The 15,679-nt window shown below is 40.3% G+C and overlaps 1 protein-coding gene across 2 annotated transcripts; it reads left to right on the top strand.

Annotated features, from left to right (window-relative positions):
- The first annotated feature begins 10,904 nt into the window (after positions 1 to 10,904).
- On the top strand, positions 10,905 to 15,608 carry hrh1 (histamine receptor H1). Of its 2 annotated transcripts, none has more exons than XM_034532702.1 (2): positions 10,905 to 11,038; positions 13,279 to 15,608. In XM_034532702.1, exon 2 carries the CDS (start codon positions 13,496 to 13,498, stop codon positions 15,143 to 15,145), a length of 1,650 nt encoding a protein of 549 aa, XP_034388593.1. In that variant the 5' UTR covers positions 10,905 to 11,038; positions 13,279 to 13,495; the 3' UTR covers positions 15,146 to 15,608. The 2 variants fall into 2 exon arrangements, with proteins under 2 accessions (XP_034388593.1, XP_034388594.1); XM_034532703.1 differs by lacking the exon at positions 10,905 to 11,038 and adding an exon at positions 11,083 to 11,496.
- Positions 15,609 to 15,679: the final 71 nt, after the last annotated feature.

Here is a 15,679-nt window from a genome sequence, read left to right as displayed (position 1 = left end):
TCGGGCTCTGTGCAGACCAGTCAAGTTTGTACAGACAAAATGTTAAGAACCCATTCTTTATGGACCTCGCTTTGTTCACAGTAAACAGCAAAGCACCTTCCCCAAACTCTTGGCACAAAGTTAGCAAGCTATTATCTCAAATATCATCGCATGTTGTCACATTAGATATCTCAACATTGGAATTAAAGGCCTAAAAGCTTCCCAAGAGCAACCAAATGGACCTTGTGCTGAGACCGTTTACTCAACTGCTGAAACCAAGGCCAAGAATGGACTTAAGCTCAGTGAAATCTGTAAATACTAGAACAACACATTTTTACTAATAAAATTGTATTTTTTGTCAGAGGTACCCAACATTAAGAGACAGTACCACTTGAAGGAGGGTTGTTGTATCCTAATGAATATATAAGAAAATAAAAATAGGAGGGAGAAAGAGAGTGAGAGCATGAGAGACCGTCTTTCTCAATAAATTCACCAAAATTAAATCACCAAACAACAATACAATTTGTTACGATCATCTGTCAATGTACAACATTTGTCACAGTGCTCCAAAACAGTAAAAAAAAATAGCAAATCATTTAGTTTATTTCCTTCCTTTCCACCCCTCTTTTTAAAAACATTACTATAATGAATTGGCTTGAATGATGAGAAGGAAGTGTAGTGAGAAGCCTTTCCCTTGTCTCCATTAGCAGGTCCTGTGTTTCCAGAGAGGCATCAAAGAGAGAGGAGCAGGAGAACGCAGGGGGGGAGGCACGCTGTAAGCTTCAAGCTGCACACAGAGATAAAGACCAGACGTGTGTGTGTGTGTGTGTGTGTGTGTGTGTGTATGTGTGTGTGTGTGTGTGTGCGTGCGTGTGTGTGTGTGTGTGTGAGAGTGTGTGTGTGTGTGTGGGATTAGGTTGACTTTGACTGGCTCTGTTCCATTGTGACAACAGCTCCTAAGAAGCTGCACACTGCCACATGACGGACAGGGCTTGAAATTGCACAGATAACGTCTGCCTCTCTCCCTCTGTAGTGCTTGCGTCTCGTAGCCCCGGGACGCTTGAGCTTTACAAAATTGTGCGACTGAAAAAACATGCAGTATGGACACTGAAGGTTATTGGACCTTAAAACTGTGCTATTATATACATTTGATTCTGAAAGAAAGTGTGAAAGTGTAAGACAGAGAGCATGCATGGCATAAGAAAAAATTGTCTTGGAATATTGTTGTGTTGTGTTTTTTAAAAGATAGCGTCGATCTTAAAAAAGCGAAGTCTGATAAATTGCCTTGATTGACGTTACTTGAGGCAGCGTCGGTTGGGTCTTATGACTACACGTTTGGAAATGAAAAAACACAACATCTGGGGGTGTGGCGTTAGGAAGAAGGGAGGTTACCAGACCTACAGCTCTTCGTCTCTGACTGAGGGGCCAGAGGCTTATGGCTGCATTAGCAACTACGAGCATAACACACCTGTCGACAGCCACAATGCATTGTAGGTAATGTAGATGCCTGTGGTTTTGACCAGGAAGAAGTACAATAGAACCCTGCTAAATCAGTAGAATCCTCTTAATCTGTATTTGAAAGAAGAAAAGAAAGAAGTAGACTAAGATTCAGGACTGGGAGGGACAAATAAAATAAAAAGAGGGAAGGGAGAAGAGAATACAATGTATGAAAAATAGACCAAGTAGAAGCTGAAATGGTGATGCTAAACAGAAAAACCAGCCCAAATAAAGCCTCTTCTCTCCATGTGCTCTTTGCACAAGTGCATTACACTTTACTTTAAGAGTGCTGTGCTTTAGTTGGAATGACATAAGCTTGTTTCCCCGGTCAGAGTTTTTAATGTTTGACTATAAACCCTCTGCTAAGTCCTGCCACGCCTGACCCCCCTCATTACCTTCATCACTAAATTAAATCAGCAGTAGCACACACTGTAATCATTTTGCAGTGTAACAACAGCACTGGCAGAGGAAACTGATGCTTCTTTGCCATTATTCCACTCACAAATTCTCCCATGATTTAAAGAAACCACTCCTTAAATGTCTCAGTCCTCAACCTGAAACCTTATCTGGGAAAATCCAAAATTATCCTTTCTGTTCATGGCAAACCTCCCTACATGCCTCATTTGTAATGTATTATTCACCCACTGTCATTTGATCTAAATCAAAAGAGACAAAACATGCTTGAAAGATACAAAATGAGTCTTCCAAAATCTCTGTTGCTGGATCTGCTCACTTTAACTTGAGCTTTTTCTGTTTGATGTTAAGGTCACATGGTTATGTATTTGTTGAGAAAACGATCCCACATCTTACTAAATTTACATATAAATGCATGTTGTTATTACATATGCTTATGTTTGAAAAAAAGACCATTAGGGGTTTTGATGCCAGTCGCACTGTGCTTTCTCCGAGTGTCGTTTCCACTGTATCTCAGTGTCATCATGCCTGCCCTCCAGAGGCTCCTCATATGTGGCTTTATCAGTGGTGTTTGACATGCAGCGTACTACTGAGCTCAGAACTGCAGACCCTTTGCTTGAAAACACACTTCAGCCTTCCAGCGCTAGCGTGACTTAAAAGTCGGCGGCAGGCGAATGCCATCAGCACCACCGAATGAAAAAGTTTCTCTGCTTTGAGACATGCACAAGAGTGAACATCGACAACAACAAAATAATTAAACAAAAGAGTTACTAGAACGTTGTTTTGTTTTTTTTCTAATTATTTTAACATGTGTATGTGTATGTATCAAAACTTGTACATATGCTTTGTTTTTAATCTTTGTATGTGTGTGGCTGTGGAAAGCTGTGAGAGAGCTATGAAAGCTTAGAAAATGAGCATGTGATATAGGTAATTGTGTGTCTGCGTACCATGCATGAATGCGATGAATCAGTATGTACGTATGTTTGTGTGTGCGTGTGTGTTTGTGTGTGAGGGTTTTTGTTTGTGCCCAGTGCATTGCATTATTCTTCATTAGAAACAGATGAGTGACTATGTCTATTCCAGGACTGCCCCTGGGTTCAAGTCAATCCACCAACCAACCCCCCCCCCCCCCCCCCCCCACACACACACACACACACACACACACACACACACACACACTCACTCACTCACTCACTCACTCATTATGCACTGAGTCTGTATTGGACAAGGAGAACTGAGTCAGATGCTCAGTAGATATTTGCATGTTGGAGTTGTAACTCTGCCAGCATGGCAGAATATTCATCTCTGCATACAGAAAGAACATTGTATGGCACATCTGCGTTTCAGTGAACACTTTTTATTATAGAACTTTGATTAATAACAGAAGGAACTGACACTTTGCTTAGTCCTGCTCCTTGAACGCGGACTGGCCAATCAATGGGCCAGGGTCTTCGGTCCGACAACTGTACCACTGGCTCTCATAGACTCATAGACTCTCATGCAATCATTTCAGATTTTCTTTATTTTGTTTTTTTGTGGATTTCAAACTAGTCATGGTTAGATGTTGTGCCTGGGGCACATGTAATAGTGAAACTTGGTATCCAGAGGTTGGAGGAACGAATACATTGCTAAAATTGTAAATTTCTACATACGTTTCTGCTGCGGAATGAGATCCTGGATATATCCTTTAAATGCATATTATAGACCTTTCTGTCTTCTTCCCCCTGAAGTCGCTTTTTCCAAAAATGTTATAATATTTCCTCATGGAGGGCAGTTAGTGACACTGTGGGCTCTGTGGTAGCAGGTAGCATCGACAGTTTGAAGTAGCAGTGGGAGGCGGGGCTTAGCGAATGGAAACATCTTATGATAAAAATGGTGAAATATAAAGTGCTTATTTGGTGTGTTTGTTAATATGAAGATATTTGCGTTAAGAAGTCCTACTGTAGGCAATTTAATTGATGATGAATGATTATTCAGGTTTTTGATCATATAGTGTAACTTTAACATTCTCACCACATTTGGTCTTTAATGAGTTTTGATGGCGAATCATCTCAAACAAAAAAGTGCTTCTGGCAAAACAAAAATATGAACGGCAAATGCAGTCTGTACATTTTTGCATAATAATTTGCAATTATTTATGTACTCACAATTCAGAATATCACATCCACACTATCTAAAATATAGAAATTATTATTTATTTGGGAGCTCATGTGCTGAAATACCTTAAGTCCCCAGCCAGTTGTCATTTAGACCAAGTTTTTTTGTGGTATTACTGGAGGAATATAAATTGAATTTCAATATGGATAGACTTGCATGATGAACCTCTCTGCTATCAGGAGGCTTTGACTGAATATTGCCTACCTCCACATTGCTGGCTACTCGGTGGGATGGAATTATCCAGTATGCTAACGCCTCACTATTCCTGCTTACTCAGAATGGATAATGCTTTTGCATTTGTTGGTTTTTTTTCACAATATTTAGACATTTTTCAACTGTAAAAATTTATTTTAGCATACTTTCTTATACAATGATAAGAGGAAATGAGACTGAATGAGTGTTGAATTCATCTTAATGTCCTAAAATCTAGTTTGTCATTTGAATAATAATATGCACTTGATGACTTTGACAAACAGCAATACAGCACAATCAGGATTCTTCTACATAATGACAAACGGGGAATTTGACTTCTGTGGCCTCCACTTCATTATCAAATTAGCACCACTTTAAAAACAAAGACAGACATGGAGAGCAAGACAGACAGAAAGAAAAAAGAGACGAGAGACTGTGTGAGGAGAGCAGATTACATAAGTCCTTCACCTCACATGCCTGACTATGTGACTGCAAAATGCCCAAGAGACTGAAGAGTTGAGGAAGGCAGCGAGAGGAGAGGAGGAGGGGGAAGCGGAGTAAATTGAAGAAAATTAAGTGGAAGAGGGGAGAGAAGAGGGATTTTAGGGAGAGATGGGGTGAGCGAGAGGAAGAACGAGCGAGAGAAAGAGAGAGGGGGAGGCTGATGAGAGGTTTATAAAAAGGAAAGTGAAGATGATGTAGAGGGCGTATGAATTGGGTCTCTCAACAACGGCAAAAAGACTGCAGCTGAAGAGGGCTCCGATATGCAGCCTGTCAAAAGCACTTATCAGATCCAGCACGGCTTGAAAAATGCTGACATGCAGACAAATTGTTGAAATCAAGTCAACTGGATAGCGGATTGGTGACTCTATTCAAATTGTCTGGCTGACACAACGCGTCAGTGAATATGTTCTGTTAGCATTTTTTTTACTCATTTCAAAATTGGTTCATTCATCCTGCACATTTTAATTAAGAAAATATTATAATGATGTGATGAAATATAGTTTTCTGCTTTAAAATACTCACATTTATTTTTATGTTCTGAAGTGGGTTTTTATGGTGAAGATAAATGTGTCATCAAAATAACATGACTAAGTCCGGAAATTATATGTTAATGCATTTCTCTTTTTGAAGAGATTTGGTTCATGCTGCACAGCTACACAGCCGTAAATCCAAATCACTGGCGCTGCTGGGGATTAAGTGTGTTGCTCAAGGACAATTCAGAAGGACAGATGATTTTTTTTGCAATTCCTCTGGTTGAAAAGCAAGCTCCCCCACCAAGTATATACTTTAAATACTGTATAATATTTGAATAAAGTGGATATATTCAAAATATATATATCACCCATCCCTAATTCACACAAATACTCCTAAACACAGTTCACACATATTTATTATTTATATCAAGTGTTTTAAGTCAAAAACACTTGATATGTCAAGCACATCATTTCCATTTCATACCACTATATACTTGTACAGTAAAAGTCAGAGGGAAATATTCTACTTTTTACTCCACTACAGCTAGAATGACTTTTTCCCCACACATCTCATAAAACATAATGCCTAGATAGAACTACCCCAAAGTATTATAAAACAAAATCCAAATCTTATTTTACAGTAAACAGAACTATTTGTAAAATTGGAGAATTAGATGAAGACAAGAAATGTGAAGATGTCACATTGGGCTCTGGGTAACAATTTCTGGTAGTTTTACAAACCAAACAAGTAATGGACAAAACAATCTGCAGTTTAAACCGTAATGAAAATATTCGTAATTTGAAGCCTATATGTAAAAAAGAAAAGAAAAGAAAATGCAAAGTAGTATGTTTCACAGTGTGGTGTCAGAACTGAAGTAAATGAGCTGAATACTTCCTCTATCACTGCCTCAGTCTGCTATGTCAACGTTATTAGGTTTGGTTGCACACAGGCTAAAACAACATGACGCTGTCATTTTAATGAATCTAGAGACCATCTTGGGATCAGATCAGCCTTGACAGTATCCGACCAGGGGCGTGAATTGAGAGAGCCAGTGGCCCCTTCCCTACTTCTACACCCTCTCCTTCCGGCGCCCTTGCTCGGGACCGAACCCATGTTCAAATCAGCTTTTGTTTTAATCTCAAAGACACACCTGTAAAGTTTTTTAAAAACATTCACAGTTGTGACGCTATTGAGGTCACAACATTTGTCCACAGACACCTGGCCAAGTACTCAGACCCGCCTCTGTGGTCGTTCCCACTCCAGTAGGTGTCTCCAGGACCACTCTTTACCAAGATGACACAAATATAGACTCACAAGATGAAAATAATACCAGCAGCGTCGCTGTTGCAGCTTGTCATTGAGTACGTAAGGAGGTGTTGAAATTGGCAAGAGGAGAAGAAGAGAGGGCTGGAGGGAAGAACAAAGGAGGAGGAGTAACGGATGGGAACAGGAGGATGGAAGAAATGAAGGTCAACTCCACCTTCTGCTGTACATATTCTTAAATGAAGTGAAGGAGTCTACTTAACTACTGTTATTGAGGTTCACCTTTCTCCTCCCCTTTAAGAGTCAACATGTGATGGGTTTGTTTACAGAGGCTGAACAAAGGGTGACAAAGTCAACAGAGTCAACACACGTGATGGGAGATTAGCCAGAGATTTTCTCCTCTTATCATTTATCACTGATCTACTGGCGAGTGCGATGAATAATAGTGGAGATTATATGACTGGTATTGAGTGTACAAAGGCTTTACTGAAGGTTATGCTAATTATAGGAACAAAAAGGGAGCCTTGGTTTGTTTTGTGAGCTTGTGAATTCCCCACATATTGCCACACACAAGATGATTTCTACATGGCCTCTTTTATGGAATACTTCAGCTGGCAGCAGGTACAGACCTGGCCAGCAGATGTCCCTGTTGGCTTACAAGAAGGCCGAACATGTTTGCTTTTGTAAGCGTTGCTATGGAAAGGAGTTTGCTTTTGCTTTTTCTCTGATAGAAGTTTAAAGCATGTTGATGCTCACAATACATTTTGATGGTCAAATCCTATAACTGTGGCCTAAGACGGACAGAGATATTCAGTTTAGGCAAGTCATTTATGGAAATCAGGAGCATTAATGATAAAAGTGATTGACTTCCATTAGAAGCTTCTGGCTTAATTTGAAAGATAAAATGACCCCACCAAAAAATGCTCTGTAATTGGTCTGTTTCTTTCCTTACAATCTGTAATTATGGGCTATTATGGGCTCCCATACAGATTGACCTAATGACATTAGGAAGACCTCTGACGCACTCATTCACACACACATTCTCACATTCATGTGCACTGTGCATGCACGACTACTACATACACGTGTGCGCACACACAATAAAGAAATCAGATTACTACTTCTGCACATTCATATATCACAGTCTGCCTGTTTAAATGTCTGTTTGGATCTATTTGACTATATTTTACACAGAATTTGTATGAATTATAGAATATAAATATTGATCAAACCGTATAAAAATCCCTGGCGCCTCAATTGTCCCTGAGCTACACTGCTTGTCCTTCTCCTTATAGGAACTAACTCTCACACACACACACACACACACACACACACACACACACACACACACACACACACGTTACAACTCTCGTGCTTGAACAGGAGCAAGTGTGAAAAAATATACGTCCTATTTTCTGTTGCACCCTGTCTTCAGCAGACATCTGTAAACTGTGATTTTCCGTCATTCAAGGGTTTTCATTAATGCATCCACCACATCTCACACTTCCTTTTTTGTGCACGTAACAGTGACCCAGAGCCTCTACTGTAGGTCAGGTCTGTGGCTGTCTGACGGCAGACTCAGCAGCTGCTAATGTGCTGGTGATATGATGCCTTCACAGCACCGCTTGAATGTAGAAAGGCTGATATTCTGAATACTTTGGCCTCTTCTCAGGCTGAAGGCATGAGTGACTTTTGGGGTTAGCTATGGTCACAAAATGTTAAACTCCTGAAGCGGTATTTTGTTTTACCCTAACAGGAGCAACAAGGAATAATAATCTATTGATATAAAATATAGCAATTTTTCTTAAATCTTACTCAAGTAACAATTTCTAAGCAGGACGAATAATTAAGTATTTTTCAGTGGAGTATTGTTACTTTTACTTCAGTAAAGTATGTGAAAACTTCCCTCTGCTGTCAATGTTATTAGGTTTGTTTGCTCACTGGCTGAAACTACAATTGTGACCAGCCTGCGACGCTGAATCTGACCGGGGGCGTGAAGTGGGAGGGTCAATGTTCACTTACTCATTTTGGTGCTTTCGACTTTATCTCATAGTCTTCTTCAGCCAATATAACAGGATCAGGTGTCGTCACATAACCTATGAGTGATTAAACAAAACAAATATCAAGTTCATTTAGTGAGTGTTCATTTGAAAGCTATACCTGTTGCTTCATGTTCAACTCAATTAACAATAACAGATGGCACAATTTAATTAAAGTTGATGGGAACTCTTTTTTTTAATTGGGAGGCATAAAGAAACATAATTAAACAAAATAATATCAAATGACAATACTGAGTAAGTTAGTGAGAGTGAATTCTCACTTTACTTACAGAAACATAACCAAATGTTAATATCATTAAACCTAAGTTTTGTTGTCACTAGGATATTAGGATTCTGCCAGATTTTACTTGGACCAATCATGTGAATATTTTGATTATCATTGATTATGTATACTCTTTTTTTAAATTAATTTATCTTCATATATGATGCTCAGTGTGTTCAAATATTCTCCTTTTGTATGATGTTTAAAATAATGAGTAACACAATATCACACAATATTTGCATACCTTGTTTAAAAAGGTGGTTTTCGAGTTTTTACACATTTGGCCCTATCAGGCAAAGCTTAGCAAAACCAGTCATTTGCAATCTCAAGATATTGAAAAAATGAGGTCTGATTTCAAGCTAATAGAATTATAATTATGAAAAACCAAAGTTCACCTAAGTTTCCTGCTCTGCATTATTTGGTTTCATGGTTTGTATTGGTCAGATATTTAACATATCTCTAAATTGCAGTGCAATGCTTGATCCCCTCCTGTATTTTAAATATACATATAATATATTTAGTTTACACCAATATATAAAAACAGAGAAAATACAGTACATACAACAAAGATAATATGGTATCTCTAAAAAGAGATGAAGAAAATACTGACGGTTATTCAAATACTGCTATTGGCAATGCAATAGATACATACTTTAAGTTCATCTTTACAAAGATGATGAACAATTACTGACACACATGTGAGGTTGATTTAATGTTGAGAACTATTAGGAATATGAACCTCATGCTCTGCAAAGGAGTGGAGCTTTGTCTAGATATTAATAAATATTAACTTTAGCCAGCGTGGCAATCCTGAAGAGACTCCCTCAGGTTTCTCTGTTGTCGTTCTTGTCACACCAACTCTGTAACTCTTCGTAACACTATCAGGCCCACCTTTTAGAAACCTGTAAATGTGTATCTCTTGGCACCTTATCTAAAATATGTACTTGCAATAAAAAGGAACTACTGGAGCTGACCTCATGAACTTTACCCCACAGTTGCATGCTTTTATCAGGCCGTACTCATCAGCTTCCCGTTTCCCAATGGATCAAAACCCAGAGGAGACACAGATAAATCCCAGACTAATTCTCAGAATCATGCCATTAGCAGCGTCATTAGGAGCAGCGTCATTAAGAGCAGTGTCATTAGGAGCCTCGTCACCCCAACGTTGGATCACATTCACAACCCTTCCTCTATCCAAATGTTAAACACAGATACTTGGACACATTAAATGTGCATTTTAATTTAGTTGTAGACTACTTCCTCTGATCCTTTAGCAAGGAAAGCAATCAAATTCAAACCTCAGAAAAAACATTTTCTTTTTCAAAGCTGAGCTATGACTGAAGTGATGGAATACACCCAAGATAAGCCAGTCATCCTTATGTACGTAAATCCACATTCTGGAGATGGTGAGACACTCTTGGCGTGGGTGGACATGCTGCCCTAATGATAGCTGGTGAGCCATATGGCTGGAGAGGTTGGCTCTTTAGGTACCACGTGGAATAATATGCAAAAGAAAACGTGTCAGCAAATGGACTTTATGTTTTAATATCAGGCTTGCTGAGTGACCTTGATGACACTAAGTGTGCCATCAAGGTATCACAAAAACAACAGCTAACTTGATTGGCACAATGTGTGCTGGTTTCATCCTTCTAGCTTGAGTGTTGTGGTTGGAGGAATTCATGATGTTGCCATGGTCCCTTGCTACTGATGTCCTTAGTCACCCTGATACAGCTCCCCTCAACTCTCTCTGCCGTGGACTTTCCGTGGCATGGCTCAGCTGTAAATAAAAGTGACAGCATTGAATGAAGGTGTTTTTAACCACCCTGTTTCAAAGACTTTTACTGTAATGCTAGATAACGCTGCGTCCATGACATGGACGAAGTTACACGCCTCTGCTCACGGACGGTCTGCGTGCAACAGCATGGTGAATCACACACCAATCACAATGCGCAACTCCATCAGTTTACGGCTGCAATTGTTCAGCGGGGTGTAACGCAAACTCCAAAGTCTATCTGTCCGGAGAGAGGGAGAGAGAGAGGGGGGGTGGGAGAGAGAGAGAGAGAGAGAGGGAGAGAGAGGGGGGGGGGAGAGAGAGAGAGAGGGAGAGAGAGAGGGAGAGAGGGAGGGAGAGAGAGGGAGAGAGAGGGAGAGAGATGCAGACGTTATCTGTTCAGGTCCTTCACTCGTTTTCTGATTATCAGCCGGAATACAAGCTGGAATTAAACGGACGTCATCGGTAAGTCAAGAAACTTCTGACACCATTGCATTAATTTGACCTGATGAACCCAATGCAACCGACAATGGCAATGCCATCATCCGACTTTTGCAACAACAAAAAAACAATAAGCATGTGTTTGTCGGTTGCGCTGAGATCCTAAAAGTTTGCGTGCAGCGCTTCAACAGGTGTCCTCTGCGCAACGACTGGTGGTATTTAACACGACAGCCATTATTCATTGCGACGAATAGGCTCCATCAGGTCTCACCAGGTCAAAAGATGAGTGTGTTCCCCCTCTTTTGTAATGAAATCAGACAAGCAGTGGTCATTACAGATAATCTTATTGAACAATTAGCGTTGGGCAAATGTCCTGTTCTTCTCTGCTGCCCAAATGCAGGAAACACACAACGGCTCCCTGGGTGTTTTTATTTTCGCCCTCACATTCGTGCCTTTGGGTCTTGTTATTCTTTCAGAATTCGGTGAGTAACTTGCGGTTCCTAAATATTTGTGATACAGTGGCAGTTATTGTATCAACACAGAGGATATATGAACACAGCGAGAGAGACAACGTTTAGTCACACATTCCAGCTCAGCTTCAGAACCTAAAGAGATGTATGGACAGCCTTTCGATTAGGGGCTTCAATTAAAGTTTGTTATTCGAGGCTCGAAATATTAAGCATCGATTCACAATGTTATGTGTTCAGGTGTGACATACAAACGACTTTATCACCCATTTGAAGCTCTGACTGTTGGACTATGCTCATGTCAGTGTTTACACCTGATTCATTTACACCTGGCAGGTAATGGATACATTACCATCCACCATACATTATCCACAGGATAGTGCCATATAGTTTATTAACTGCTTCCAATGCCTTCAGTCATTCTGCCTTATTTATTGCATGGGTGGAGGCAACATCATTTAAACACAGGGGCTGATGAGAGCAGGGTATCTTTATTTTTCCAATGTTGCCCCATTTAATAAATAATATTCACGTATGTATAAATATATCCAAACCTAGCATGAGTCATTTTCTGCGGATGCAGTGTTTTTTCCCCCCACGGAGCAATAAACACTTGTGCGCGTGGTGTTCTTCTTCCTCCTCCTGAGTGTCATCTGTGAGTAAGCAGGCATCGAAATACAGATACAGACAAAAACGATAGTCACATCCGCCTGATAACTAGGGAGGAAATAGATTGATGCTGATGCTTCTCCAGGATTTCTACATAATCAATAAGCTACATGTTTCCTTCCTCCCTCTCATTTTTTCTTGTTGACGACAAGATAAACCTCACAACCACATTCTTAAAGTTATTCATTCATTTTATTCATAGTAGGGTGGCTTTTACTGCATACCTAGACATGAGTTGTTTTAAACTTGTGAGTCAATACAAATGTTATGGTCTTATTAGCAAAATAACACACAGTAATTATCTTATCTCGGATGATGAAAAAATGTCTGAATGCATATTTCAATTCATAGATTCCTCACATGTAGAGAAATGGCAACCTGCCTCCATGGCAACAGGCACTTATATCAGTCTTCTCTTTAAAGAATCAATACTCCAAACAGCCAAGATAATATTTCCCAGCAGCATATGGATATATTTTCTTAGGAGACGTCTAGCTGTGCTTTGCACATTCAAACATGACAAGACAAAGATTCTATAATAACACCAGCAGCATTTTATTGCCTCCTTTCCTCCAATCACTTTGTCTACTGCTGTGTCATTGATGGGAATCGTCACTCTCCGCTTTGTGTGCGTGTTAAAGAAAGCCAGCTGGACGGCTCACTGGCTTCCATCACTAGAGTTACATATTTCTTCCTCATTGAAATATCCATAATCTATGTATACACAAATAGTTTTCATGTCAAAACTTTAACCGCTGGACACAAGATGTCTCCTCTCTTCACTGTAGAGTCCATTATCAGCGTGTGTGTGTGTGTGTGTGTGTGTGTGTGTGTGTGTGTGTGTGTGTGTGTGTGTGTGTGTGTGTGTGTGTATGTGTGCGTGCATTGAAGGCCTCCAGTTTCCATATCACATGTGTGTGAGTTGCATATTGGACCATGATTGGCCTCCAAATAAATATGTCACAAAATTGTCAAGTGCATTTTTTATACTCAGATTTAAGGTGAGAACAGAAAATGTTTGTCCTTCTGCAGATGAATCGGAAAAATGTCAAACTGCACTTAAATCATTCTGCATTTAGGGAGTAAAAACTATGTAACAAATGTATGTTTTTTTCTTTTGTCTTCCAGGTGTTAACAGTTTGGATTTACATAACATATGGACTGCCGATCAAGACCACATGGATTAAAACCTTTTCCAAGATTCAAAGGATTACTTTCGTAATATAAAGGTGCGCTGGTTGTTATGGCATACAAACTGTGTAAATACACCTCCCTTCACCGGCCGATAGTTGAAGATACACTGTCCATGATGTGACTGGCTCTAGAGGTGACCATCGCATCTTCCATGATGGAATCTGGTCCGTCACCTTTCTCAGACCCTCTAAACCTCAACGCCAACAACTTTATCAATGACAGCAACAACAGCTGGAGTGGCCTCCTCAATGCTGAGAAGCTGAGGAGCAATCACACGCTGACCCTCCATGACACTTTCCACAACGCCCTGCTGGGAGTCTGTCTGGGACTCATTTCTCTCCTCACGATCATGATGAACCTACTCGTCCTCTACGCCGTGAAGCGAGAGAAGAGCCTCCACACCGTCGGGAACCTCTACATCGTCAGCCTGTCTGTGGCCGATCTGATCGTGGGGACCACAGTTATGCCTCTGAACCTAGTGTATTTGTTGGAGGACGAATGGAAGCTGGGACGGGCTGTCTGCCAATTTTGGCTTATCATGGACTACGTGGCGAGCACAGCCTCGATTTTCAGCTTGTTTATCCTGTGTTTGGATCGTTACCGCTCTGTGAGACAGCCGCTCAAGTACCTAAAGTATCGAACGCGGGGAAAGGCCAGTGTGATGATTTCTGGAGCCTGGCTGCTGTCAATGATGTGGATTATTCCAATTTTAGGGTGGAGGTCTTTCACTCATGTAGACCTTAAACCTGAGGAGGAAAACAAGTGTGACACCGATTTCCGCTTTGTCACGTGGTTTAAGGTTATTACTGCGGTCTTTAACTTCTATGTACCCTCAATTTTGATGGTGTGGTTTTACACGCACATCTACTTGGCAGTAAGGCAACATCTCAGGGACAGAGAGAGAATCATTCATCCCACCGACTCATTTGGGGAAAATGAGATTGGACAAAATGCCCAAACGCCAGAGAAAAATGATTCCAAATCACCCAAGAGGGATTTGAAAGTTCCAATGAAACTGTCTAAAAAACAACGCTTGTTGGACCAGAACACTTTAGATCAGCCATATTCTCTCGAGGATCCCGATAAATCTAAAACTGCTTCATCCAGATCGCACCGGAAAATTGGTGTCAAGTGCCAAGAGACGTCATTGCTTGCCATGACAACAAAGCGAATCAGATTGACAAAAAAGGTCAAAAGGTGCTCCTTGTCTCCTGAGGAGAAGCAGACGAACATTGAGTTTCCCCTGAGCCCCTCTTCAGTGCAACAGGATGTCATTTGCTTAGAGGGGAATAATGAGAACAAACTTCAAGCGTCTTTAAATGAATGTCACGTCACGGTGCCAAAGTCAGTGAGTGGTGTTTGTGACATCAGTCAGGTTACAGACGTGCAGAGATACACTTCTGTTCTCTACAACAACTACGACCCCAGTCAGGCTCCGCCCTGGACTGAGGAAGGGGTCGAAGACGAAACATTTAACCCATCTAATGCAGCTACTTTGAGACAGACGTGGCAAAGATTTATTGACCAATCACGTCAACGGATCCAAAGCCTGAGGATCCATAAAGAGCACAAAGCAGCCAAGCAGCTGGGCTTCATAATCGCTGCTTTCTTGTTGTGTTGGATACCATACTTCATAACTTTCATGGTCATGGCGTTCTGCAGAGAGTGTGTGCACCATGACCTTCACATGTTCACCATATGGTTAGGTTACATCAACTCCACTCTCAACCCTTTTATTTACCCGCTCTGCAACGGTAACTTCAAACGAGTCTTCAAAAATATACTTAACATGCATTTGTGACAGGCAGAGCAAAGAAATCAGAACACAATCATCAGTGTCTAAATGCTGCTGATATTCACAGATAAGAAGGGAACATCTGTTGCATTAATAAAATGTCTTAAACACCCTCGCATTGGTGAATGATTTTAAGTAAAACTGTAAATGTATTTTGAACGTCAATTACTTCAGTTTGTTCTAAATATTATTTTTGTATCTTACTGCCCTCCAATCAGACTCATGGCTCACTCACTCAACAGTTGACGAAAAGGTCTGACTTTAATGTTATTTATTTTGTCTATGTTGAGTCTCAGACCAGAGACCTTTAAACTCAAAAGAATGTAATCTCTTACCCTCGTAAAGAGGAACATGCAAATATTGGATCTGATCCACAGCGGAGGAAAACTATGTCCAAAATGTGTTTTTAAAGAAAATCATATTTATTTGTATTTATTTTTTCTATCAATGTACAGAACCAGCGATGTAACATGATACAATAAATCTAACATTATACAAACCTGCATTTGTCACGTTGCTTTTCCTCATCATTAGACCAGG

The sequence above is a fragment of the Cyclopterus lumpus genome, chromosome 5 (genome assembly GCF_009769545.1).
Source record: "Cyclopterus lumpus isolate fCycLum1 chromosome 5, fCycLum1.pri, whole genome shotgun sequence".
Lineage (NCBI taxonomy): Eukaryota > Metazoa > Chordata > Actinopteri > Perciformes > Cyclopteridae > Cyclopterus > Cyclopterus lumpus.
This window is presented reverse-complemented; position numbering and strand designations above follow the sequence as displayed.

Bases quoted from the DNA above. Each gene is read 5' to 3' on its own strand.
- hrh1 (XM_034532702.1), top strand. From the start codon at position 13,496: ATGATGGAATCTGGTCCGTCACCTTTCTCAGACCCTCTAAACCTCAAC.